This window comes from Mastigoproctus giganteus, chromosome 12, assembly GCF_048544385.1.
Source record: "Mastigoproctus giganteus isolate SK-2022 chromosome 12, ASM4854438v1, whole genome shotgun sequence".
NCBI lineage: Eukaryota > Metazoa > Arthropoda > Arachnida > Uropygi > Thelyphonidae > Mastigoproctus > Mastigoproctus giganteus.
The window spans coordinates 100,522,579-100,549,501 of NC_143586.1; the positions used below are offsets into that span (position 1 = coordinate 100,522,579).

General features: G+C 35.9%; 1 protein-coding gene across 2 annotated transcripts in view; it reads right to left on the bottom strand.

Moving 5' to 3' along the window:
* CysRS (cysteine--tRNA ligase, cytoplasmic) overlaps positions 1 to 26,923 on the bottom strand; it is a 340,710-nt gene that overhangs the window by 258,150 nt on the left and 55,637 nt on the right. For both annotated transcript variants that reach the window (XM_090386775.1, XM_090386776.1), the window contains 2 exons: positions 13,652 to 13,750; positions 51 to 197 (listed from right to left, as the gene is read on the bottom strand). In XM_090386775.1, the coding sequence (XP_090242901.1) occupies positions 51 to 197; positions 13,652 to 13,750 (246 nt within the window). The remainder of the gene's footprint in view (positions 1 to 50; positions 198 to 13,651; positions 13,751 to 26,923) is intronic.

A 26,923-nucleotide genomic window follows, 5' to 3' on the forward strand; every position in this document is an offset into this window, starting at 1 on the left:
AAAATGTTTCATTAGGATATATTTAAAACCAAAAATTGAAAAAAAATTACCTTCTTAATTTCCTGTTTTTTATCCCCGTTTTCTGAATTCAACATGTTTTCAGCATTACAAAGTGCATCTTTAGTTTTCTCAATCAGTCTTTCTAGCAACTGCTTTTGGTCAGTGTCAGTAGATTCTAATAATTTATTTTCAAAACACTAGAAAGAAATTCAAGTTAATCTGTTAAAACTGAAACAAAATTTTAAAAACATGATACATAAACAGAAAAAAAAAAACACTTAGCATTTATAAAATGACCCTGCCCAGTTTATGAAACTATTCTACAAAGACTTAAAAAAATTTCTAATGTAGTTATCCTTTCTTCAATTATTAAAACCCAGAAGGTGAAATTTTAAATGTTACTTAAAATTAAATGAGTCTAATATTGGAAAAAATCTGCAACAGAAACTTCATCCTTCAATTTCTTTGAAGCCTGGTAACAATTAATAAAAAAGAATACATCTGTTGGGGATCATCTACAAAGCTGTTCAAATAAATATTAAAATAGAATTTACATAGCGTGATTTGATTACTTTGAAAGGCATCTTGTGCTGTTCCTGTGTGCCATTTCAATGAAGAGATTTGAAAAAAAAAAAAAAAAAAAAGTATGGTAAAGGTCTAGAGACAGACCATCAGTCAAGCATTAGAAGAAGGATTTATTTTGGCTATGGCTACCAGACACCCAGCAAAACTTGTATAGGTCCAACTTTTTCCCCTTACATCGGCTATCTGGTCAACATTTTAAAATTCGGTAACATGTCCTGCTTTTATTTACACTTATAGTTATAGTGTGCTACTTAAATGCAATTGGAAAGCAGATAATAAGGTAGAAAAGTTCTTTCAACAATCACTTCCTTTCGCTCCAAAATTTCTATAAAAGGTATACTTGGCCATTGAGAGTCTATTTCTAATGGAATGATAGGCATGGGTACTCAGAGCTGCCTTTATACTGGTTGCCTGTCCATTTGATTATGTTTTGTTTCATTTTCATTTTAAATGCACAATTGTTAAGTGAATGGTACTTAGGGTGTTTCATTAACTGATGTGCATCATGGAAATTAATTATGTACTGTGCAAAATAAGCAGATTTGAATATAATGAAAAAGGAGATAATAATACTGAATAGACATCGACATTGCAACAGTCTTAAGTAATAATGGATGTATATAAAAGAACCCTAAATGAGACACTTCATAATACCAAAGTAATGACTAATGTAATACAATGTATTTGATATAGTGATGTAATACAATGTATTTGTCATCACATCTTTATTACAATGTAATGAATGGATTATTAAGCCTATAGCCATTAGAATGAATGAGAGGCCAACTTTTGAAACCTGTTCTTAAAAATCTATTAGTTTGAGAGAGGGAGAAAGAACATAGTGCAGTACAAGAATAAGTTGCTATTGCTGCTTTTTCAGCAAAGATGAGAAAATTCATTGATAATTCTTCAAGATTCTGAAAGTGAAGGTATATTAAACATAATAATAAGTTATAGAAGATATGTTAAACAGCCAATTTAAAATAAGAGAAGAAAGTAATTATAACAAAAAAAATTTGTTTCATTGTATTGTGTTGCTCCTACATTAAAAGTCTGTTTATGGTAATTATATAATGTTATACATTAAATGCAAGGGTAAAAATATATTTTTTTAAACATTTGTGTTCCTCAATACCTGTCCAAATCATTCCCTTCAATGTCCTCCTTTTTAACCTCAGATAGAGCTACAGCTAAAGATCTAATGGAAAATAGACAACATTGAAGAAAATAGTGAGGATGGCTGGCTGGTAGTCTAGAATGACAAGTATGGTAGTACAACTACCATACATGTCATTATTCTGGGCTATCATTCATATACCTTTATAGCAGATTTGGATAATGATGATGTAATATGTTTGCTGAGGGTGGACTTTTCATTTGTTTCATTCTGTTTGCCAATGATTCAACTTGGTCTTCGCACACTCCATTGATTATTTCAATGGAGTGTGCCAGTCAGGGGCATGCTGTCCATATGTGCAACGCACACAGGTGCCAGGAGGCCAAAGGTAAAATTTGTTGAATTTTAGAATATTATTTTCTGATGTTTTTAATTAATGGGGGACAGTATAAATTTTTGCACACACAGGCACTGCACACTCCTAGCGTTCTCCTGGTGCCAGTTTACATGGTATGCTAGTTCATATTTTTACAAAATAAGGTCTGTACACACACCTGTACAGACTTTATTTTGCCTGTACAGGTGTGTGTTGCATGTTATGCAGATTGAAAAACCTACTATAACTCACTGGGGGGGGGGGGAAGCTACTCCCTCTGCCTGAAACTGATTAACTACAATCTCAAAGAAGACTTTAAAAATAAATAACTTCCATTTATTTCTCATAGGTATTGATATAGTATAAGGTTTTGCTAAGGTATACTTTTCTACACAGCCTCCCCCTCTCTCTCTCTCTCTGTCAACAAATATCTGCTGTGCTCACTGATACACTGCTGTTCCCACTGCATTTCTGGATTGTACAGAGTTCCACATAGGGCATCTTTCCATCTGTTAAGCAGATGGAAAGATAATACTGTCCAGATATTGCGAATCATGTTGCAGGATAAACTCATCTTTATCCCAAAAATTTCTGTACAGAATCTTGTCAAGCTGATACAGCCACCTGAATTTCTTTTTTGGAGGAGACAATTTCTATTGTTTGGATTTCCTTTTTTGTCTCTGGACTATTCAAAGGACTGAACCATGGTGACTGCCCTGCTCAAAAAATGCTCTGGATCATTCACAATATTTCAGCAAGGCTTTACTCACATCCAATCATCAAGCCGAATTTTTTTTGGCATCCAATTTTCATAAACTCAGTGTACAAGCATTAGCATTAGAAAGCCTTCCCATTTCACCCATCCATTCACTCCAAATGTTTGTCTAGTTCTGCCTTGAATTTATTTAAGCTGAACACAGAACAGTCAAAACAGAACACAGCACTACAGTCAAATAAGCACAGAACAACTTGTCATATTGTAAGTTTCAACATGCATTTACACATATTTAGTAGTCTGTTAATAATTCAGTATGCTTTGTTGCTTTGTGCATTTGTTTTATTATGATTTCTGAATGTGAAAAAAGGCAAATTTAGAACATCATCCAAACATCAAATTTTACCAATGCTCTACTTCGAAAATATTAGAAATTATGCATTGCATTTATGGATCTTTTACTACATCTCCATTCTCCATCTTTTACCACCATGTTTGAATGGTACTCTCAATTCAAAGAGGGAAAAGAAGTTTAGTAGATGACAATGACTGTGCTGAAGATCTTTAACAGCCCACATTGAAACAGCGAGACAACTAGTGCACCAGAAGTGCTGTGTGACTTTTTTTTTTTTTTTTTTAGTTAGTTGTTGGTGCATCGGCTTCTGTGGCCATAATGCACCTCTCAAGGTTTTTGCAGTACTCTGATCCAAGCCCAAGGCGGGATTTGAACCCCCGACCTTTGGGTTGCCAGGCAGGCACTTTACCCACCCGGCTAGCCCGGTCAGCGTGTGACTGTTGATAAATGTTAAGAAGCTTTAAACATTTCACACAGTTGTAATGATATGATCAATAATTTGAACATGCACTGGGTTGCTCAGTATTGTTCCTAGAGTCTATCACTTCAGGAGCTTGACTTAATGTTTTCTCTCTGATCCGAAATTAAAAGCATGAATGTCACCTCATTTGCTGTAAAAAACAAAACTTCAGGAAGACAGGTTGAAAGGGAAAGTGTATACTTGATATCAAGTATTTTGTGGACCATCCTGCTATTGTGCACTATGAATTTACTCTTCAAAATGCCAGTGTGAATAAGGAAAGATATATACAGGTGTTGTGCTCACTAAGATCAATTTGGCAAAAAATGTCCAGAAAGGTGGGAAGTGAAAATACAAAGTTATTACATGACACTGCACCAATCATTTCTCATGGAATAAGAGCTTGCTAAACAGTGTTACCGAGCCGCCTTACTTTCCTAACCTCTCATCAAGCAATTTTTTTCTTTTCCCAAAAATGAAATTTTTCAGGCCATTGCTTCCAATGGCAATAAGCAGTTACTAATGCAACTCAAGATCTTATTCATGCAAACCAGTCAGAACAGTTCGAACTGCTAACAGCAATTGTACCAACACTGAACATTTTGACCATTACCACATATATATACCTCAACTTTGTTTAAAATGATTATTTGCCAATGTATTTACTGTTTGTTTTATTTTAATTTATGTTGTGATGTACTATGAAATCCTATATCTTGATGCATTCCTTTTATATTCCATCTCATAAAATTGGCTTTTGGCCATCCAGAGCAGGCACTCTGTATTATTATCATACTGATTTATCAACTTATACGAAGGTTTCACAAAATAGAGTAACAGTACGTCACACATCAATAAGTGTATTTTGTGGGCAGGTTTGACCAGGCAATGGGAGTACATACATCCTGTGTTTGTTCATACAACTACAGGGTTAGCATTAGCATTAGTAGAGGCATATGATGCAAGAAAGCAAGCTTATACAGCATCAGCCAAAAAAAAAAACTTCCACTTCAGGTATTTCGAACGAACGGAGGAGTGAACCCTCCGTTCATTCGAGATACCTGTCCAGCTGAGTCTTATGCACCACATATATGTTGTATTGCTAACATAATCAGTTTCAAGTGGGAAAGAATACTGGAAATACAACTAAATGTAGATGATTTGTGCAGCAAGATCCAATTATAAAGGGTACTAGATTAGCGGCAATCCACTGCCAACTGGTGGATGTTTATGGGCAATGGGCAAAACACCATGCCACAGAAACAGGTTTGGTTTCAGTATGATGCCTTTGCTAATACCAGGCCATATGCTGTTAACCACACCAGAAATTTTTATGGTGCATGCTACGATTGAGACGTTCTAAATAGGGCTTGCAAACCGGTTTTATAAACCGGTTAAACCCGGTTTTCATATTGAGTTGTTAAAACCGAAACCGAGCTTCTAAAACCGGATTCGAATATTTTTTTAGTTAGCCCTCGAATATAGTTTTTTGTTAAGCACATTTTCTTTTGTTTGTTCGTTTGTCTGGATCGTTCAACTGCTTTATGTTTTAAACATGTTTTTTTATTTTATTTTATTTTATGTTTAGGTATGAATCTCATGGGCAAGTGGCCCAAATCTAGGAGCGGTACCTTTTATCTTCTCACTTGTATCATGGCACGATGCAGGTGTACTCATTTACAACTGAGTGAGTCAGAGCGACAGCGTAAAAGAAAATGCTCAATATTTCTCCGTTCCATCTATCTTGTTCGCCAGGCAAGTTATGGAACGCGCCTTATTGATGGTTACCCACTAGAAACAGATTCGCTGAATATTGCATCAAATTTCAATCGTAGACAGTTTTTTTCTTCTTTATTCCTATTAAATTTGCGATCAAATGTTCTCCAAAAAGCAGCTTCACCAAATTTAGCTTTTATGTAATTTTGAAAATATAATAGATTTAATTGTGGAAAAAAAATTGCAAGTAAATAAATAAAAAATTTCTTTTGTGAAAATTTTGAAACTTGCCTCGTTTAGACTCTTCATTCAGTGCTTGCGGTAGTGACGCATAGTATTGTGCCTTTGTTATCTTCAATATTTTTATTTAAAATTGTCGGTGATATAAATTCCTACTAATTAATATTTATTACTCTTAATATGTCTAAGATGAAATCAAATGTATATGGAATTATTTTGCTCGAAAAAGCAAAGATGAAGCACAATGTTCAAAATGTTAGAAGATAATGAAGTCGTCTGGAGGATTTACATCATCTTTGATGTTGCATTTAAAGAAAATGCATCAGATTGACATTAAACAAGATAACAGTGAACCTTCCATAAAAATGGTAAGAACATCAAAAAACTTTAAAAAATCTATGGAAGAAGGAGGTTTCAAAATTAACTGCTTTAGATGGATTTTCTTTTAATTCAATTGCCAAGAGTGAGTTCATACAATCAAGCCTTCACCTTCAGTGAAATAAATATGATAAATTACCACCAGTCTCAGTGAATGGAATTAAAAATATGGTTCTGAATAATTATAAAACTAAGAAAGAAGAACTCATTCAGCATTTCAAAAATTCATTGGTTTTGGGTGCACGGTATTCATTGACTCTAGACGAATATACGTCTATACAAAATAAAAAGGTATATGAATATAAATGTGCATTCAAAAGACAATCACTGGTCGTTAGGTCTTATTGAGATTAATGGTTCACTTGATAGCAGAAGAACTGAGCAAATTGTGAATGGACACCTGAAGGAATTTGGTTTGAACTCGGATGAGGATATTGTTGCCTGCACCACCGATGGAGCAGCAATGATGATTAAGTTTGACAAGTAAATTGCGCCTAATCATCAACAATGTATAGCCCATTGTATACATCTGTCAGTTATAGATGTACTTTATGAAAAAGCAATCAATTATGGTGCCACAGTCTCTGAGTCTCCCAAAGACAATGAAGAAAATGAAAATAATGAAGAAAGTAGTGATGATGAAGCAGTTGAAGAAAGACAGCAAGGCATGCTTTATCAAACCGACTTTACCGATGAGCTCATTTATTTCTTCAATCCAATGGCCAATATTGCACAAACTATTAACAAAGGCAGAAAAATTTGCAAGCTTTTTCGAAAATCGCCTACCAAAAATGAAATATTACAAAATTTTGTTAAAGCAAAATTTAATAGGAAAGAATATAAACTTATATTAGATTGCAAGACTAGATGGGATAGCACCTTCTATATGATTGAGAGATTTTTGAAATTGAAAAATTGCATTCCAAATGCTCTATGTGCAGTACTGTCAACTGAAACTGTGTCTGACGATGACTGGAAAACATTTGAATTGCTATGTGAAACTTTGCGACCAGTTGAAATGATTCTGAAGGCTATAACCTCAGAAGATACAGACTTACTTAAAGCAGAGTCTTCAATAGAATTTCTGTTTGCTAAGCTTGATACAGCAGAAAACCCATTTGCTTTAAAGTTTCACCAAAGCCTTTTGCAGCGTTACAATGCAAGGCGAAATTGCCCAACAATTGTAGCTTTGCTGAGCTATCTACATAACCCCAAAAAGTTTAGGAAAGAAGATTCGGGTTCAAGAACTTTTGATTTTCCAAGTAAGCAAGTTTTGAAAAAGCATGCTGAAGAGCTTTATCAGAGATTATTTGCAAAACATTCCGAAGGAGTCTTAGCGTTGAATGAAGAAACTGAAAATAAACGAACTGTTCTTTTAGAAGAAAACAAAGACTCGTCTAGTTCCAATGTTGGAGATACACTCATGCGAGAGTATGATAGTGTAATAAAGAGATTAACTGAAGAGCCTTCAAAATATCTGAGTGAATTGGAAATCAGCAAAGAATTTAAAATTTTGGAGGCAACTAGCAGTAGAAGTGAAAAGCTGGAGAAAGTTTATAGAGCACTGCTGACCATTAAACCAACAAGTGTCCAATCTGAGAGAGTGTTTTCGATCACTGGTCTCTTTAACACAAAAATAAGGTCAAGTCTATCAGGAAAAATGCTTAATATACTGTTTTTTTTTTTTAAGGATCATTTTCTGAAAAAAGCTGAGCAATAAATAGTAAAGTATTTATTTTTAAATGCTTAGTAAAGTATTTTACAAATACTTTAATCCGTTTTTTTTCACATTATTTTTATTTATTTATTATTATTATTATTGGGCTTATTATTTTTTTGTTTACTATACGAGAAGATAGTTTTTATTCAAAAGATTTGAATACAATTTGTAATTTTGTATAATCTCAAGCTGGTTACTTTTTTGGAGCATTTTAATTTTTTTAATTTTTTTTTTACTATAAGAGGTGATAGATTTTGTTTAAAAGATTTGATTACGATTTGTACAATCTACCCAAGATAAAATAAATACCTGTGTTATAAGCTTTTAATTATTTTCCCTAAGTCTGAGAAAATCGGTTTTAAAACCGGTTTTATGAGTAAACTTCGGTTAAACTCGGTTTTGAAATTTCTCGGTTTTATGCAAGCCCTAGTTCTAAATTACCTGCCTCATAATCAGTGCCACCCAATTTTGCACCAAAATTTCAGTCTTCAATTTTGTTTAGAATGATTATTTGTTATCTGTTTTATCTTTATTTATGTGTGATGTACTATGAAACCATCTATATTGATGTGTAACATCACAATATAAGATTTCAGAGTTTTTTTTTAGGTCCTAAATAGGCTTTATGCCCAATTCTAATTCCAGTATCATGAAACTTTTTCAGCTACAGACCCCTTTTGATTCCTAGTTTTACCCAGCAGACCCCCCCCCCCCACAAATTAAAATATTTCTAAACCACTTTCAAAATTTGCCCTAAAACATTAGTAGAGGCATATGATGCAAGAAAGCAAGATTATACAGCATCGGGAAAAAAAAAAAAAAACTTCCCATTTCACCCATTCATTTGCTCCAAAAGTTTTTCCACTTCTTCCTTGAATTTATTTAAGCTATCAACTTCCACAACGACAGAGTGGCACTCGGGGCCATTATACCAGACTTTTTTAGGAATGTCTGTGCTGATATTAAGGTAATAATTAGTCAATCGTCTACAGGGAGGTTTCACAAAATGCTCTTGTTCTCTGTTTGTAGGGCAGTCATGTACGGCATTGTAGAAAAACATTATATTGTGCAGCAGTGGGAAAAATAGGCAGAATATTTACCAGGGATAAGCGATATAAAGTATATTCCACTGGTTGAACCAAAAAAAGGTTCTTCACCCACCTTTGCATATAAAGCTCGGATTAATGAAGAATTTTGTTAAGATTCTGGATAAAGAAGGAGTGGATTCTGTTACCTAAGGGAAGTGTTTCCAATTTAACATATGCAAATTGAAATAAGGAATTTTCATTGGGCCTCATATAAAACAATTCCTCAAAGATGATATATATATGAAACAAAGCTTAAAAACCACAGTTGACTTCTGCCGCCATTATGCTGTATTGATTTAAGTATTAATATAGGCAATACTTGGAGGTTTCTATGTAATTTTGCAGCATCGTAATAGATATTAGAAGTTTATAAACTATAATTTATAGCGATACATATGTGTTTAAATAACTAAACTGTATCACATAGTACGTAACATATGACATTAATATTAGAAGACCTTTTGTTTTGGTGATTTGGTGTTTGCGTAACTAGTGTTGTGGTGCATAGCAGTGTAATTGAATGGCTTTAACCGCATAAAAAATTAGCTAGTAAGTATCTAAAAAGTTCAAATCACATAAGTTGGCATAATTAGATAATTTTATTATCTATTATAATTAACAAATAACTTTACAAACGTAACGGTATACCGAAATACACATAACGTAAACTTGACAGCGAAATACATATAACATAAACCTGATAGTGTAATAGATATAACGAAATATGAAATACGTATTGTTGCATACTGGCAAATAGAGTAGTGTCATTTATTACAGTTTAGTGTAGTATTCTCAATTATGGTGAATTTAAACAGAAATCATGCCCAAGCCTAGAGCAGCAAAACAACAGGCTCAAAATAGCGAGTGCTGTGGCTTGGGTGAGAACAGAAGGGGATATTCTCCTACAAATCGCAGCCGTGATTCATAGTACATATCATTAGGCCATGATTTGTAGGAGAATCGCAGCCTAATAAATGTACTACTTGTGCAATGTTTGTGGACCTCTCAGGAACAGGATATGATACAGCCAGAGGGATGTCTTGTGTGTGTTCGGTGCAGAGAGTTTAAAGAAATTAGACACCATCTCAGCATTCTGATGAGAGTTTATGAAAGCTTGATGAGTAGGGTGAATGCCCTCAAAGGAATTAAAATGGGGGACTATCAAGCTTTCAGCTGCCCAACTCAAAATCAGAGCTCACACTTGTGCATCAGGCAACAGCGGCAACCCCCAAGGCAGAATGTGCAGCTGTTGTTAGTGACTCTATTGTCAGGAAATATATTATGCAAAAAGGATAGGTGGAATAGGCCCAGTGCATGTCTCTCAAGAACAAATATTGATGATGTTGTAGAGCAGATATCATCTTTTAAGGGCACAAAAGGTAATATTATTCCACATGTTGGCACTAATGACTTTAAGAGTAGGGGTACTGCAGAATTACTTAACATGTACAGCATCAATGATAAAAAAAAAAGTCACAAGTTAGGGTTAATTTGAAAGTGTCTGCAATTCTGCACAGACATGATAGGAGAAAGTACATGATAAGAGCCTTGTCAATCAATTATGCCATGGACAGACTGTACAAGCCTCATGGCATAAAATTTTAATGTGTGGTCTGTGCTTGTTAACAAGAGGCTGCTTCCACAGGGATGGAATACAATTAAATAGAAAGAGTACAACACTATTTGCTGATGTTATCAATGCAGAGGCAAAAGTGATTCTTGCACTGCTTCTATTGAAACGAGCAGCAGCATTGAAAGCAAAGTTCTGGGGTTTCAAGAACTGCTGGGTGAGGGAGGGATCATCATGAAATAAATATATACATGGGCTGTGTTAGGATAACTAAGAGTAACACCAGGTGCATATACACCAATGCTAGGAGCATAGTAAATAAATTTGATGAATTTGAACTGCTGGTCAAGTCATCAAATGCAGTCATTGTTGGGATATCAGACACATGGTTTCATTTAGATATAAGGGATGCAGCATTTGAATATGGGAAGTACTATGTGTACAGAAATTACAGAATGAAATTGTCTTGGGGGAAATATAACTTTCCAGATATTAATTGGAACTTGCAGACTGGTCACTCAGACACTAGCAAGACTTTGGTGGAATTATTGGATGATTGTTTTTTACAGCAGCATGTTAGAGAGGCAAGGCAACAAGAGAGAGCAATTACTCTTGATCTTATTATCAGCAGTGATTATTCATGCAGTAAGAATCTGCAAATAAATGAACCACTAAGTGGCAATGATCATAATGTACTGTTGTGGGATTTACTTAAAGAAGTAGCTACAAACAAGGGTAAAGGGAAAGATTTCTGCTTTTCTAAGGGAGACTATAATGGTCTCAGATAGTCTTTAAATTCTATACAGTGGGACTGGCGCCTCCGTAGCCATAAGGAGCAGCAGTGCATAACACAGGCTTCTTGATTAGACCAGGGTTCGAGCCCGTGACCACCAAATACAGAGGATGCGGAAAGGTCAGGGAATGACCACCGCATATCCCGGAGCAATATGGCCTTAGTTGCTAATGCTCCTAAAAACCAAATAACAAAGAAACAAACAAACAGTGGGACTAACTAATGATGTTATCAACAAGAAATACTAAATGAGAGGAATACAGGGAAATAATTATAGAAGATACTAGGCTTTACATGCCAACTAAGAAATACCATTGAAGGCTTAGACCTAATTGAATGTCACATAAACTAATGATACACATGGTAGAGAAAAAAAATGCATGGGATGCGTATAAATTATCAGAAGATAGAGAAATCTATGATAGATATAAACTAGTCTGAAATCAAGTCAGAAAGGAGGTCAGGCAAGCAAAAACAGATTACAAGTAATCTTTCACAAAGGATGAAAGAAAAACAGCAAAGACTTATGTAAACACTAAAAGGAAGGGGATAAATCACATTGGCCCACTTGATATGATATTGATAATTCAACCATGAATGATCCTGCTCAGGTTGCTAACAAACTGAATAAGTATTTTGCATACACATTCACACATGAGGAATTCAAAAAGTGGATGCCAGAAGTTTATCAAACTCTAACAGGGAGCTAAACGATTTTGTAATAATTGAGAGGAAATTGGAAAAGAAAATGAAATTAAACACAAAGGCACATGGGTCAGATGGGATCTATCCAATTATATTCAGGAAGGCAGCAAAGGAACTAAGAAAACCCTTAACAAAAGTTATGGCAGCATCTTTGAATACTGGGGAAGTCCGGCAAACTGGAGATGGGCAGATTTGACTGAATACAACAATGCAGTCACAAAGGAACTGGTCATAATTTTGATATCACATACTTGGATTTCAGGAAAGCTTTTGATACTTGCACATAAAAGACATTGCACTCTGCTGTACAAATTGAAGCAGTGTGTCATTAAGGACATTACAGTTTTGGATAAAAAAGTTATTGAGTGAGAGAAGACAGAGAGTGGTTATCAGTGGACACTGTTCTTTGTGGAATAACGTTATTAGTGGAGGTCCCACAAAGGACAGTACTCATTGGAGCTGGGCCCATTTCTGTTTTATAAATTTAGTAATGTTACTGATGAAGGCATATCAGGTTTAATGTCCACATTTGCATATGATACAAAGGTTGGCAGGGTGGTTAATGACAATATGCTACTGCTACAACAGGATCTACAAAAATTAGGCAGATGGGCTCAGAAATGGCAATTGAAGTTTAACCTTGACAAATGCAAAGAGTAAAATACCAATTGTGTAGTACTATATTCATGGTAGTAGAAAATGAAATGACCTAAAGTTATTGTGCAGACAGGTATGAAGTTCTCTGAGCAGTTCAGATAGGCTGCAAGGATGGCTCATGGGGTTTTGTCAATAATATACAGGAATTTTGCTAGTAGTGATAAGGAGGTGACTATCCCATTATATAAGGCAATGGTCAGGCCCCATCTTGAGTACTGCATACAGGTCTGGAGGCCTCCTTTTAGGAAGGATGAAGAGCTGCTGGAATGAGTACAGAGAAGGGCAATGAGATTGGTGAGGGGAACAAAGGGGGTGCTCTCACCAAGAAAGGATTCAGATCTGCAAATTGCAGCATCTGAAGACTAGGCACCTGAGAGGTGATCTGATTGAGGAGTTTAAGACTTTGAATGGATTGAGCAAGCTCAATGCTGATGGGATCCTTTCTCTTTCTTAGACTATACACATGACGTTGCACAGTATTAGCATTAGTAGAGGCATATGACGCAAGAAAGCAAGCTTATGCAGCATCAGCCAAAAAAAAAAAAAAAAACGCTCCCATTTCACCCCTCTGTTCATTCCAAATACCTGTCCAGCTCAGCATAAATACAAACTGAGGAAGGATGGTTGCAGAATAGCCAGTGAGTGGTTGATTGTTGGAACAAACTTCCACCTGTTGTTGTGGAAGTGAATAACTTAAACAAATTCAAGGAAAAACTAGATAAATTATTGGAAGGAATGAATAGGTGAAATGTTTTTTTTTTTTTTTTTTGCTGATGCCATATCAGCTTGCTTTCTTGCATCATTTGCCACTATTAATACTACTAATATGAAAATCCGAAAAGTTTACAGGTCTCATTTTTTGTGTGCTCATCCATTCAGTTGTCAGAGAGTGCAAAACGTTTTTATCATATTCTAATTTCAGGGCAGTATTTCTGTATTACAGCACTACTTAAAACTTACATGGATTTAATATGCATATTTAGTAATCCATTAAATTAAGAGCAAATACCTAATATGAAAAATGTAACATCATTAATTTAGACAAATATCACACAAAAAATCATTACAAATACTAAAACCAGCCCAAGAATAATTTAATATAATATTTATTTTTTTCCTCAATAATCTTGAAAAGACAATGCTTTTTGATATTATTATCTAAAATATACAACTTACATCAAGAGCAGTGAGAATATCATTTGTAATTTTCTGAAGTTCGTGGTCATTTGATACATACTGCTGCATAAGATAATTTTGCCTAGCCCTCTTTATGATCTAAAACAAAATGTTTTATATTAGTTAAACAAATATATTAATACCAGTGTTTCCATAATATAATATTGAACATTTTTTCTCTATTCTAAAATAAACTCAATCTTCCTACAAAGATTTTTTACATGGTTATCAAAAGAATTTTAAATAGCAAGATTATATCCATTTCAACAACAAGAATACTAATGAAACCAAGGTCACAGAAGAACTTTAAAAACTACAAACACATAAAAACAATACTTATAATGTAATAAAATGTTCCAGTGATGGTTTTTAAAATCTACTCTAGCATTACCTCAAAATCTGTTGAAACACAAATTTTGTTTATTTTTGGGCTTTACAGGTCTAATAAAATCAGTGGTCACTGAAATACAGGCTGGAGCAGTACTAACTAATCACTTTTAAAGATATACTAGTCAACAAAAATTTATTTAAATTTCTTCTGCCACACAATAGAACTACTTAATAATTGCCAATGCTCTTAAATAGGCCTCTGGGTTTCGGCCTCTGGGTTCAGACTAATAACTTCAATGGAATTCACCAAACATATATGACTGAAACTTTATTAACATAAATTAAAACATAATCATAATAAAATAAGACAGGATAAAATTTTGTTGTAAAAATTAAATACACTGACAACTGTAGTGTTAAAAGTGATAAGATTAAAATACAGGCAGTTCCTGCTTTACGAGTTCCTGGATTTATGAGTTCTTTTTTTTCAAAGCATCAAATATCAACAAATTTGTGCCTCTGGGTTCAGACTCATAATAATGAATTTGAAGTGTTGGTCAAGACATCAAAGGTGGATATTGTTGGGATAGCAGAGATGTGGTGTCACACAGATATAAGGAATGCTGAACTGGAATTTGGGGGAGTACAATGTGTACAGAAAGGATAGACAGGATAGAAAGGGAGGAGGTGTTATGCTGTTAATTAAGAAAAACATAAAATCAAAAGAAGTGCATCCAGTTGATATAGATGAACAGTGCACTGTCGAGTCAGTTTGGTGTGATATAAGCACTGCGAAAGCAAAAATAAGAGTAGGAGTGTGTTATAGGCCTAATGACTTGAATGAGTACAATGAACAATTGTACAGAGAAATAGAGTGGGCTAGTAAATCGGAATGTCTTATAATGGGAGATTTTAACTTCAGAGATATTGATTGGAACTTGTGGGTTGGTCACTCACACACGAGTCAGACTTTTGTGGATTTATTGGATGATTGTTTTTTACAGCAGTAGCATGTTCGAGAGGCAACCAGAGAAAGTAATACTCTTGATCTGGTCATCAGCGGTGATCACAGTATACCGATGTGGGATTTACTTAAAGATTTAATTACCATCATGGGTAATGGAAAGGGTTTTTGCTTCCATAAGGGTGAGTACAGTGGTCTCCGACAGTTTTTAAATTCTGTACAGTGGGATCAACTGACGATGTTACCAACAGTAAATTCTAAATGGGAAGCATTCAAGGAATTAATTGTGGAAGCTACTAAAAGTTTCATACCTAATAAGAAATATTGTTCAAAGTTTAGGCCAAAATGATTATCTAATGAACTAATGAGACTCGTAACAAAGAAGAAAAATGCATGGGATGCATATAATTTATCAAGTGACTCAGAAGCCTATGGCAGATATAAGCTAGTCTTTAATCAGGTCACAAAAGAGGTTAAGCAGACGAAGGCAGATTACGAGAAATCCTTGGCAAAAGATGCTAAGAAAAACAGCAAGGATTTCTTTACTTATATAAACTCTAAAAGGAAGGGGATGAATCTGATTGGTCCACTTGAACATCGATGGTTCGACTGTTGATGATCCTGCTCAGATAGCAAACAAACTGAATGAGTGTTTTGCATCTACATTCACACACAAGGAATTATTAAGGTTTAATAATGGCAGAAGGTTATCAAATTGTAGCAGGATATTTAATGATTTTGTAATAACTGAGAGCAAAGTGGAGGAGAAATTGTTGAAGTTAAACATAAGAAAAGCACCTGGGGTGGATGGGATCTATCCAGTTATATTAGAGGAGATGGCAAAGCAACTAAGCAAACCCTTAGCCATAATTATGAGAGCATCATTGGACAGGGGAGGTTCCCACGGACTGGAGATGTGCAAATGTATCTCCAATTCACAAAGGGGGATCGAAGGGTGACACGAGTAATTACACACCAGTTAGTTTAACTTCTGTTCCGGGTAAAATAATGGAGTCACTGGTTAAAGATGCATGGCAGGATCATCTACACAAGACTGCAGCAATAATTCAGACACCATATGGGTTTCTTAAGGGAAAGTCTTGTCTGACAAATTTGATAAGATATTATGATGTGGTTACAAAGGGACTGGATGCAAAACATAATTTTGATATCATATATTTGGATTTCAGGAAAGCTTTTGACACTGTTGCACATGGAAGACTATTGTACAAATTGGAGCAGAATGGTATTAAGAGTAAGTTGCTACAATGGATAAAAGGATGGTTAAGTGGGAGAAGACAGAGGGTGGTAATAAATGGGTGCTGCTCTTCGTGGACTAATGTTATTAGTGGAGTCCCACAGGGTTCGGTGTTTGGTTCACTGTTGTTTTGTATATTTATCAATGATATTGATGAAGGTATATCAGGCTTAATGTCGAAGTTTGCAGATGATACAAAGGTTGGCAGGGTTGTTAATGACAGTAATGGCAGTGTGCTAATGCAACAGGATCTAGATAATTTGGGCAGATGGGCTAAGAAGTGGCAACTGAAGTTTAACCTTGACAAATGCAAAGTACTGCATATTGGTAGTAGTAACCCCAGAGAAACGTACCAACTGTGTGGTACTACACTTAAGGTGCTAGAAAATGCAAAAGACATGGGAGTAATTGTGCAGTCAGATATGAAGTTTTCTGAGCAATGCAGACAGGCTGCCAGGGCAGGTCATGGGGTTTTGTCAAGGATAAATAGGAATTTTGCTAGCAGTGAGAAGGAGGTGATTGTCCCTCTGTATAAGGCAATGGTCAGGCCACGCCTTGAGTACTGCGTACAGGTCTGGAGGTCTCATTTTAGGAGGGATGTAGATTTACTTGAGCGTGTACAGAGAAGGGCAACAAGATTGGTGAGGGGAATGAAGGGATCCTCTTACCAAGAGAGTCTTAAGTTCTGCAAATTGCAGTGGCTGGAGACTAGGCACCTGTGCGGTGATCTGATTGAGGTGTATAAGACCTTGAATGGGTTGAGCACGCTGAATTCTGATGGGATCCTTCCACTTGTTCAGATTACGAACCTAAGGGGGCATAAATTCAAATTAAGAAAGGACAAATGTAGAATAGATGTGCGGAAATTTGCCTTTAGCCAGAGGGTGGTTAATTGCTGGAACAAACTTCCATCTGTCGTTGTGGAAGTTGATAGGTTGAATAAATTTAAGGAGGAACTGGACAGGCATTTGGAGGGAATGGTGTGATTTTTTTTTTTTTTTGGCTGATGCTGCATAAGCTCATACACTTGCTTTCTTGCATCACATGCCACTACTACTACTAATCCAAAAATATGAACATTAATAGCAATAAATAAATGCTAAACATTCATAAGCATGGGAATTCAAACCATGGGCCTATACAATACAGTACTACTGTGCGTATGATTGTTTGTACAGGCAGATGAGACAGTCTCACTGACTCATAACATTAGCATTAGTAGAGGCATACGATGCAAGAAAGCAAGCTTATGCAGCATCACCCAAAAAAAAAAACGGCTCCCATTTCACCCCTCCGTTCGTTTAAAATACCTGTCCACCTCAGCCTTAAATTTATTTAGGTTATCACCTTCCACAACAAAAGATGGAAGTCTGTTCCACCAATAAACTACCTGCTGGCAAAAGGCAAACATGCGCACATATATCCTACAAATGTCTTTCCTCAATTTCAATTTATGGACTCTCAGGTGATTATTCTGCGCAAGAGGAAGAATCCCATCAACATTGAGCATGCTCAAACCATACAAAGCTTTATACACCTCAATCAGATCACCTCGCAGGGACCTAGTCTCCAGACACTGTAATCTGCAAAACTTAAGCCTTTCTTAATAAGAGTGACCATTCGTTCTATTCACTAATCTTGTTGCCCTTCTCTGTACTCGTTCCAACAGCTCTACATCCTTCATAAAATGAGGCCTACAGACCTGTATACAGTACAGTAATGGTTGTGGCCTGACCATTGCCTTATACAAGGAGATAATCACCTCCTTATCCCTGCTAGAAAAATTCCTGTATATCATTGAGACAGCAGACCATCTGCACTGCTCAGAAAACTTCATATCTGTCAGCACAGTAACATTAGTCCATGAAGAGCAGTGTCCATTGATTACCACTCTCTGTCTTCTCCCACTCAACCATCCCTTTATCCATAGCAGCAATTTGCCACCAATGCCACACTGCTCCAATTTGTGCAGCAGTCTTCCATGTGCAACATTATCAAAAGCCTTTCTAAGATCCAAATATATGATATCAAAGTTATTCACTGCATTCAGTTCCTTTGTGACCACAACATAGTATCCAATCAGATTCTTTTTGTTAACGGGAAATCAGACAAGACTTCCCCTTAACAAAACCATGCTGTGTCAGAGCTATAACTGAAGTCTTGTCTAGATAATCCTGCAGTGCTTCATTAACCAGTGACTCCATTGATTTCCCTGGAACAGAAGTTAAACTAACAAGTCTATAATTACTTTTGTCACACTTTGATCCTCCTTTGTGAATTAGGATCACATTTGCACATCTCCAGTCCATGGGTACCTCCCCTGAGTCCAAGGAAGCTCTCATAATTATGGCTAAGTGTTTGCTTACTTACTTTGCTGCTTCCTTTAATGTAACTGGATAGATCACATCCACCCTGGGTGCCTTTTTTGTTTATCTTCAACAATTTCTCCTCCACTTTCCTCTCAGTTATTACAAATCATCTAGCTCACTGTCAGAGTTTAATTCACCTCTGGCATTCCCCTCCCTGAATAACTCCTCATGTGTGAATGTAGATGCAAAATACTCATTTAGTTTGTTAGCCACCTGAGCAGGATCATCAACAGTTGAACCATAAATATCCAGTGGACAAATCTGATTCATCCCTTTTCTTCTAGAGTTTACATAGGTAAAGAACTCTTTGCTGTTTTTCTTTGCATCCTTTGCCAAAGATTTCTCATAATCTGCATTTGCCTGCCTAATCTCCTTTGTGACTTGGTTACAGACCAGCTTATATGTCCTTATATGTATCCCATGCATTTTTCTTCTCTGCCACATGTCTCATTAGTTTATCTGACATCCATTTAGGCCTAAACCTTGAACAATATATCATAGTTGGTATGTAAAGCCTAGTAGCTTCCAAGATTAATTCTTTGAATGCCTCCCATTTTGAATTTGCTGTTGGTAACATCATCATCAGTTGGTCCCACTCTATAAACTTTAAAAACTGTCTCAGGGCACCATAGTCGCCTTTACGAAAGCAAAAACCATTCCCTTTACCCCTGATGGTAGTTACCTCTTTGAGTAAATCCCACTTCAGCACAGTGTGATCACTGCCACCTAGTGTTTCTTTATCCTCAAGATTCTTAATGCATGAAGAATCACTACTAATAATCAGATCAAGTGTATTACTCCCTCTAGTTGCCTCCCAAACATGCTGATGTAGAAAACAATCATCCAATAAATCCACAAAAGCCTTGCTACTGTGGGAGTGACCAACCCACAAATTCCAGCCAATGTCCTGGAAATTAAAATCCCCCATTATAAGACTCTCTGATTTACTGGCCCACTTTATTTCCCTGTACAGTTTCTTATTATACTCATCAGTCATTAGGCCTATAACACACTCATACTCTCAATTTTGATCTCCCAATGCTTATGTCCCACCAAACTGACTCGACACTGCACTGTCCAGCGATGTCGACTGGCTTTACTTCCTTGGATTTTAGGTGTTTCTTAACTAAAAGCATAACCCTTCCTCCTTTCCTCTAATCTTTCCTGTACACATTGTACTCCCCAACTTCCAGTTCTGCATTCCTTATATCTGTGTGCATCACGTCTCTTGATATCCCAACAATAACTGCCTTTGATGTTTAGAGCAATACCTCAAAATTCATCAAATTTATTTACCAAACTCCTAGCATTGGTGTACACACAAGTATACATGCACCTGTTCCTATTCTTAGCTACCTTAACACAACCCATGTGTTTACTTTTACCACGACTCCCAGCAGTCCTTGAAATACTTTGCATCTGGTTTTCCAGGCTGCTGCTCATTCCAATAGAAGCAGTGCAATAGAATTACTTTCACCACTGCCAGTGACTACTGTTAATCTATTAGTCCTTGTATCCCCCTAAGCTAGCAGTTTTCCGACCCACCTAACATTGCCTCAATAGCATCAGCAAATATTCTTGCACCCTTTCTATTTCAGTGTATCCCATCCCTGTAGAAGCAGTCTCTCCTGTTAACGAGTACAGACCAGGCTGAAAAAATTCTACCTCTTGAGCCTTGCACAATCTTTCCAGGGCCGAATCGATCCCACCGTATAGAATTTAAAAACTGTCTCAGGACCTATCGTGTCTGGGCAGAACTGCAGACACTTTCAAATTCAACCCTAATTCACGGCTTTTTTTCAGCATCGACCTTTACTTGTTAAGTAATTCCGCCGGTCTCCCACTCTTAATATCATTAGTGAAAACTTGTTCAACAATATCACCTTTTGAGCCCTTAAAACATGATATCTGCTCTACGTCATCAACTTTTGCCCCTGGCAGACATACCTGGCAATTATAAATTTTAATTCTGAATATTCTTCTGATATTTTAGAAATAACATCACTTTCGATATTTGTAATAAATCGTGAATATTTTTTTTGCAAGGCATATGACATTAAGTTTCCAAAAGTCAAAATTATTGCTTTCATTTGCGATAGCATTAATATCAAATACTTTCCAATCGTTTAATTCATCATCAGAAAATCTGTTATCTAAGTGATCACATACATGTTTCATAAAGTGATTTTATAGCTGCAGTGTAAACATCACTTTGAATTTTGATAATACTTCTTTCACATTTTCACTCCAGAAAATATTTTTTCCAAGATATTGACTTCTTAATTTGTTTATTTTAGCTTTAACATATTGATGTGCATCAATAATGTTTAAACAACTTTTTTGTAGATATTTGCAAATGATGCAAGCTCTCCTAATAAATCATTGAGCGCAATTAATGCCACATGATATTGTGAATTTGTCAAAATTTGTAAACAGTATTTACTAATAGGATCATTACATTCATTAACCTGCTCATTGCAATATTTGATTAATATTTCATAATTTTTTTACTAAAGCATCAACTGCAAAATGTCTGGATAACCAACTGACTTCATTTAATGGTCTAAAAGATACAACAACTTCTGTAAGCTGGGCTAGTTCTTCTAATTTTCCTTTTTTTTAAGCTAGACCTGCTAAACATTGTGTATACAGTTCTAAGCAACGTCTCTATATCTTGCATAATAGATACATTTTTTCATGTCTCGTCCAATCCTAAATCTTCTCAGTGTGCAACACAATGTTGTTTAGATAGATGTAATATTTCCTTTTTGAGAATTGCTGCTACTCCATTTTTCCTTCCAAGCATAACACTTGCTCCACCTGACATGAACATTACCATCTTTTAAATATCAAGATTATATATGTTATAAAAAAGTTTTATTTTTTCTAAAATGGACATACTGTCACAGTTTGTAAGCTTCAAAATACCTCCAAATACTGTTTTGTAATATGTTTAATTTTTCACATGAAATTTAAAATACAAAATTAATACTTTTTATACTGAAATATCAGTACGTTTTGTTCAGGATATTTTTTATGAGAACAGAATTTATACATTCAACAAATTCAAATAAATAATTTTTGCTTCTCCAATTTTTAGGTATATCTATAAATTTTTCCACGTATTCATGAATGTCTTGTACAAAGTTCATTGATGCATTAATTTTTATGGCTAATATCACGTCATTAATTAAAACCATAACCATATCAAAATTTTATTTCAATCGTTCACTTCTTTCCTTTTTTATGTTACGTACTTCTACAGTTTCCATCAAAATACTTAAAATTCCACCTTTTTTCAGATTACATAACTTGGTAACTGCATCTATATGTATCTTCTGACTTAGATGTCATTTTAAATAATCTTGTTTCCATTCTTCCCATTTTCTTCTTGTACTAAATTCTCCTGCAACTTTTGCGTCTGCAAAAAAAAAGTACACAAGACGACACCATTTTCTTCATTGTATCGAAAAATATCTCCTAGTTTTAGGCTTTGCTTTTTGCTTGACGATGGAATTTCAGCATCAATTTGTTTTAAAAGTAATTTCTTTTTAAATGTTTTGCAAGTTTTTTTATTTACAGTATTTACGTCTTCAGTTTTTCATTTGGACATTTTTTGTTGTTGTTGTTTATTTGGTTTTTAGGAGCATTAGCAACTAAGGCCATATTGCTCCGGGATATGCGGTGGTCATTCCCTGACCTTTCCGCATCCTCTGTATTTGGTGGTGATGGGCTCGAACCCCGGTCTAATCAAGAAGCGTATGCTATGCACTGCTGCTCCTTCCCACCTGGTTACGGAGGCACCTGGACATTTTTTATCTGAAAAATTTTTAAAATTAAAGAATTTTATTAATTCTCTGTATTTTGTAAATGAAGTTATTATAAAATATTAGGAAAAATCACAAATTTTTAATGCATTATTAAAATAGTTTATAAAAATTTTAAAAAAAGTTTAATTTTTCATATTTTACCTTCTTTAATAAAATATTAAGTAATACTAAACGTTTTTGATTATACATAAAAAAAAGTCCAGATCAGTAGATCCATTGACATTCTGCCCACATATTTTTACATATTAATTAGTAAAAATTAATATGTAAAAAACTCGACTTCGAAAATTTTCACAATTGCAATACATTCCTTATACACTCTATCCCCACACATACTGTGTATGTGAGTGGTTGAGTGGACGGAATGTAAAAATGCTGACCTTCCCTATTATATGGTATTTATATTATTTATATAACAATAAACTTACCTTAAAAACATAATATAAACTACAACCGCTACAGTCCTTTATATATTTGTAATGTAATAATTTTTTCATATAAATAAAAATCAACACATATAACTTTTCACTATGCACCATGTATTTGCAATGCACTATGTATTTGTATATAAAAGATGTGGGAACATGTCATGCAATAGCAAATCTTATGGCATGAGCTATCCCCCCCCCCACTTCCTATATCCATTCTTCCACTAATACTCCTGTCGCCATCTAGTATGGCAGCTGTGTGCACAGGAAGTAAAAGTACCTGTGCAACTTCATAGAAATCAATGTGCGGCTACACATGCACGCAGCTTAGAGGGAATTGTGGTAAGGAACACAGGTTTTGAGAACAAGTGGAGAAACATCACCAGGATCTGGAGTTTTCTTGGCATTAAGGTTCTTCTGACATCCTTTTGACAAAAGATCAGAGGAGGCACTGAGTGGAGTGTACTGTGAATAGTATGGGGAGGCAATAAAACCATCAGGTTTTAACAGAGGTGGGAGTATAGATGGGTAAAAGTTGTGGCCAATAAATTTGACAAATGACCAGAATGCTCAACTATTTGGGCAAGAAGCAAGTTTTCTATTCTTATCCTGTACAAAGTTTAGGTTTATTGAAAACTGTTTTAAATTGCTGCAAGCTTTAGTGTAGGCAGAAATAAACCTGGAGTTTTCGATGTGAGCCAATTGCAATATGCAACATTCTTATCTTCGGCTGCCTTAGCACTTTTAATGAAAATGGTTTAGAAAAAGAACAAGATTTTAAGGTGATTTTCCTTAAGATTTTAAGTTGTTGTTATTGTTGTTGTTATTTGTGTTTTAGAGCATTAGCAACTAAGGCCATATTGCTCAGGGGATATGCGGTGGTCATTCCCTGACCTTTCTGCATCCTCCATATTTGGTGGTCATGGGCTCGAACCCCAGTCTAATCAAGAAGCGTGTGCTACACACTGCTGTTCCTGCCCACCTGGCTACAGAGGCGCCAAGAAGAAGATTTTAAGGATGACATTTTCAGGTGGAGTGTGGAATAAAGGATTTTACCCATACAAGAATAATTTCACTGAAACAATCTGAGAAAACATTGACATCAGAAGATTTAAAACAGTAATTCCACCAAAGAAAAGAAGAATTGTCAATATTCTGGTAAGTAAATGAACAATCTGGGGGTCATTAATAATTGCAAAAGCCTCCGCATCTTGCTAGCCGGAGTTGTGAAAGTAAAAAAAATCACCATGGAAAATTATCTCAATGGTAGAATCATAGTTATCAGTTGCCTCAAACACCTACTTATCTCATTTGCCCTAACTTTTTGCCATACTATTCCTTTCACTTCAACTGTGGTATTTGCACACATGTCCACTCTGATATTACCTCTCAAAGGCTTAGTAATAATTTGAATCTCCTCTTTTCAATCTTCTCTGGCTTCAAATCTCTCCAGAAATTAAGTTGAATTTTAGAGAAAGGAAGTCAAAGAGATACAAGGGATTAGTGGGGTTGGAAGAACAACAGAGGAATAACAGAGTGGGGTTGTGAGATTTTAAGCCAGCAAAGATCAAAAAGAGGAGATTCCAAATTATTAAGTCTTGGAGAGGAGATTCCAAATTATTAAGTCAGAGTGGACATATGGACAAATATCACCTTTGAAGTGAAAGGAATTGTATGGCAAAAAGTTAGGGCAAATGATATGAGTAGTGTCTGAGATTCTATCAGAAACAGTAAGCGAGCCTGGCAGACTGTAAGTAGAAATGGACATCACCAAGATTAGAACTATCCATATATAGGTGTAAAATTAATGAGGAAAGTTTGGAAGGTCAAGATCTTTTTGCAGATAAGTTTGTTCTATTATTTTGACTATTTATGATGAATTCAGCAGATAAAGAAAAACTAGGAGGAGGTCACACTGTATGAAGTAATGAAATGTTTTGATATGGCATACACACAGCAATATATACCGAGCTGATTGACATAACATGGCTTCAAGAATGCCCCCCCCCACAATACACATTACTCAAACTCCCACTACCCACTACCTGGCAGAATAGAGGCAGCAGAATTATACACCAGTTGAGTTGATCTGGATACCTCCTGGAGAGTTACCAATAGGTTCGCTCTGGTGCTCTATCTAGCTGTTGACCTGCAAACACCATTTTAAAGCTGTGCCCTCAAGATGCAAGGAAGAGTCTCACCATGATGCCCACCATAACTTCAAAAGACCAATCATATTACTTGATGAAAATGATGGGGACAACTGGAACTTTGCTCTGGAGACTAAACATAGGTTTCATGGCTTCAAACCTCCAATATGCAAAATGTGGTATATTGCATTAGTTGATCAGTAATCTACCACCCAATATTGCCTAGTGACAGAGAAGATCAGCATTCCTCTATGTAGTGTGGACACCACACCTCGATCCCTGCTTACATTTTTAAAGAGAGGGCGCTGACTCTCTTTAGCAATCATTTTCTACCATCTTAGGTGTAGTACCACACAGTTGGTACATTTCTCTGGGGTTACTTCTACCCATATGCATTTGTTTGCATTTGTTAAACTTCAGTTGCCACTTCTCAGCCCACCTGGCCAAATTTTCTAGATCCTGTTACAGTAGCACACTGCCATTACTGTCATTAACAACCCTGCCAACCTTTGTATCATCTGCAAACTTCGACACTAAGCCTGATATACCTTCATCAATATCATTGATAAATATACAAATCAACAGTGGACCCAACACCGAACCCTGTGGGACTCCACTAATCTGTATCAACTAGATGCACTGGATTCTGGAGTACAATGAACAATTGTACAGAGAAATAGATTGGTATTGTAAATCAGAATGTCTTATAATGGGGGATTTTAACTTCCCAGATATTGACTGGAATGGGTTGGTCACTCGCACACTAGTAAGACTTTTGTGGATTTATTGGATGATTGTTTTCTGCAGCAGCATGTTCGAGAGGCAATCAGAGAGGGCAATACCCTTGATCTGGTTATCAGCAGTGATCATTTGTGTGTTAAGAATTTGTAGATAAAGGAGCTACTAGGTGGCAGTGATCACAGTGTACTGTGGGATTTACTTGTTGTTATTTGGTTTTTAGGAGCATTAGCAACTAAGGCCATATTTCTCCGGGAATATGCGGTGGTCATTCCCTTGACCTTTCCACATCCTACGTATTTGGTGGTGACGGGATCAAACCCCGGTCTAATCAAGAAGCGTGTGCTACACACTGCTGCTCCTTCCCACCTGGCTACGGAGGTGCTGAGATTTACTTAAAGATATAATTGCAATCAGGGGTAAAGGAGAGGGATTTTGCTTCTGTAAAGGTGAGTACAGTGGTCTCAGAAAGTTTTTAAATTCTGTACAGTGGGATCAATCGTGGAAGCTGCTAAAAGTTTCATACCTATTAAGAAATATTGTTCAAGGTTTAGAAGATTATCAAATTATAGCAGGGTGCTTAATGATTTTGTAATAACTGATAGGTTCGCTCTGAGAGCAAAGTGGAGGAGAAATTGAAGTTTAACATAAGAAAGGTACCTGTGGTGGATGGGATCTATCCAGTTATATTAAAGGAGGCGGCAAAAGAAGCAAACGCTTAGCCATAATTATGAGAGCATACTTGGACTCAGGGGAGGTCCCCACGGACTGGAGATGTGCAACCCATTCAAGTCCTTATACACCTCAATAAAATCACTGCACAGGTGCCTAGTCTCCAGCCACAGCAATTTGCAGAACTTAAGCCACTTTTGGTAAGACGATCCCTTCATTCATAAAGGGTGACGTGAGTAATTACAGACCAGCTAGTTTAACTTCTGTTCCGGGTAAAATAATGGAGTCACTGGTTAAAGATGCATTGCAGAATCATCTAGACAAGACTGCAGCAATAATTCAGACACAGCATGGGTTTGTTAAGGGAAAGTCTTGTCTGACAAATTTGATAGGATATTATGATGTGGTTACAAATGAACTAGATGCAAAAAATAATTTTGATATCATTTACTTGGATTTCAGGAAAGCTTTTGACAATGTTGTACATGGATTTTTTTTTTTTTTTTTTTGGTAGTTGTTGGCGCATAGGCTTC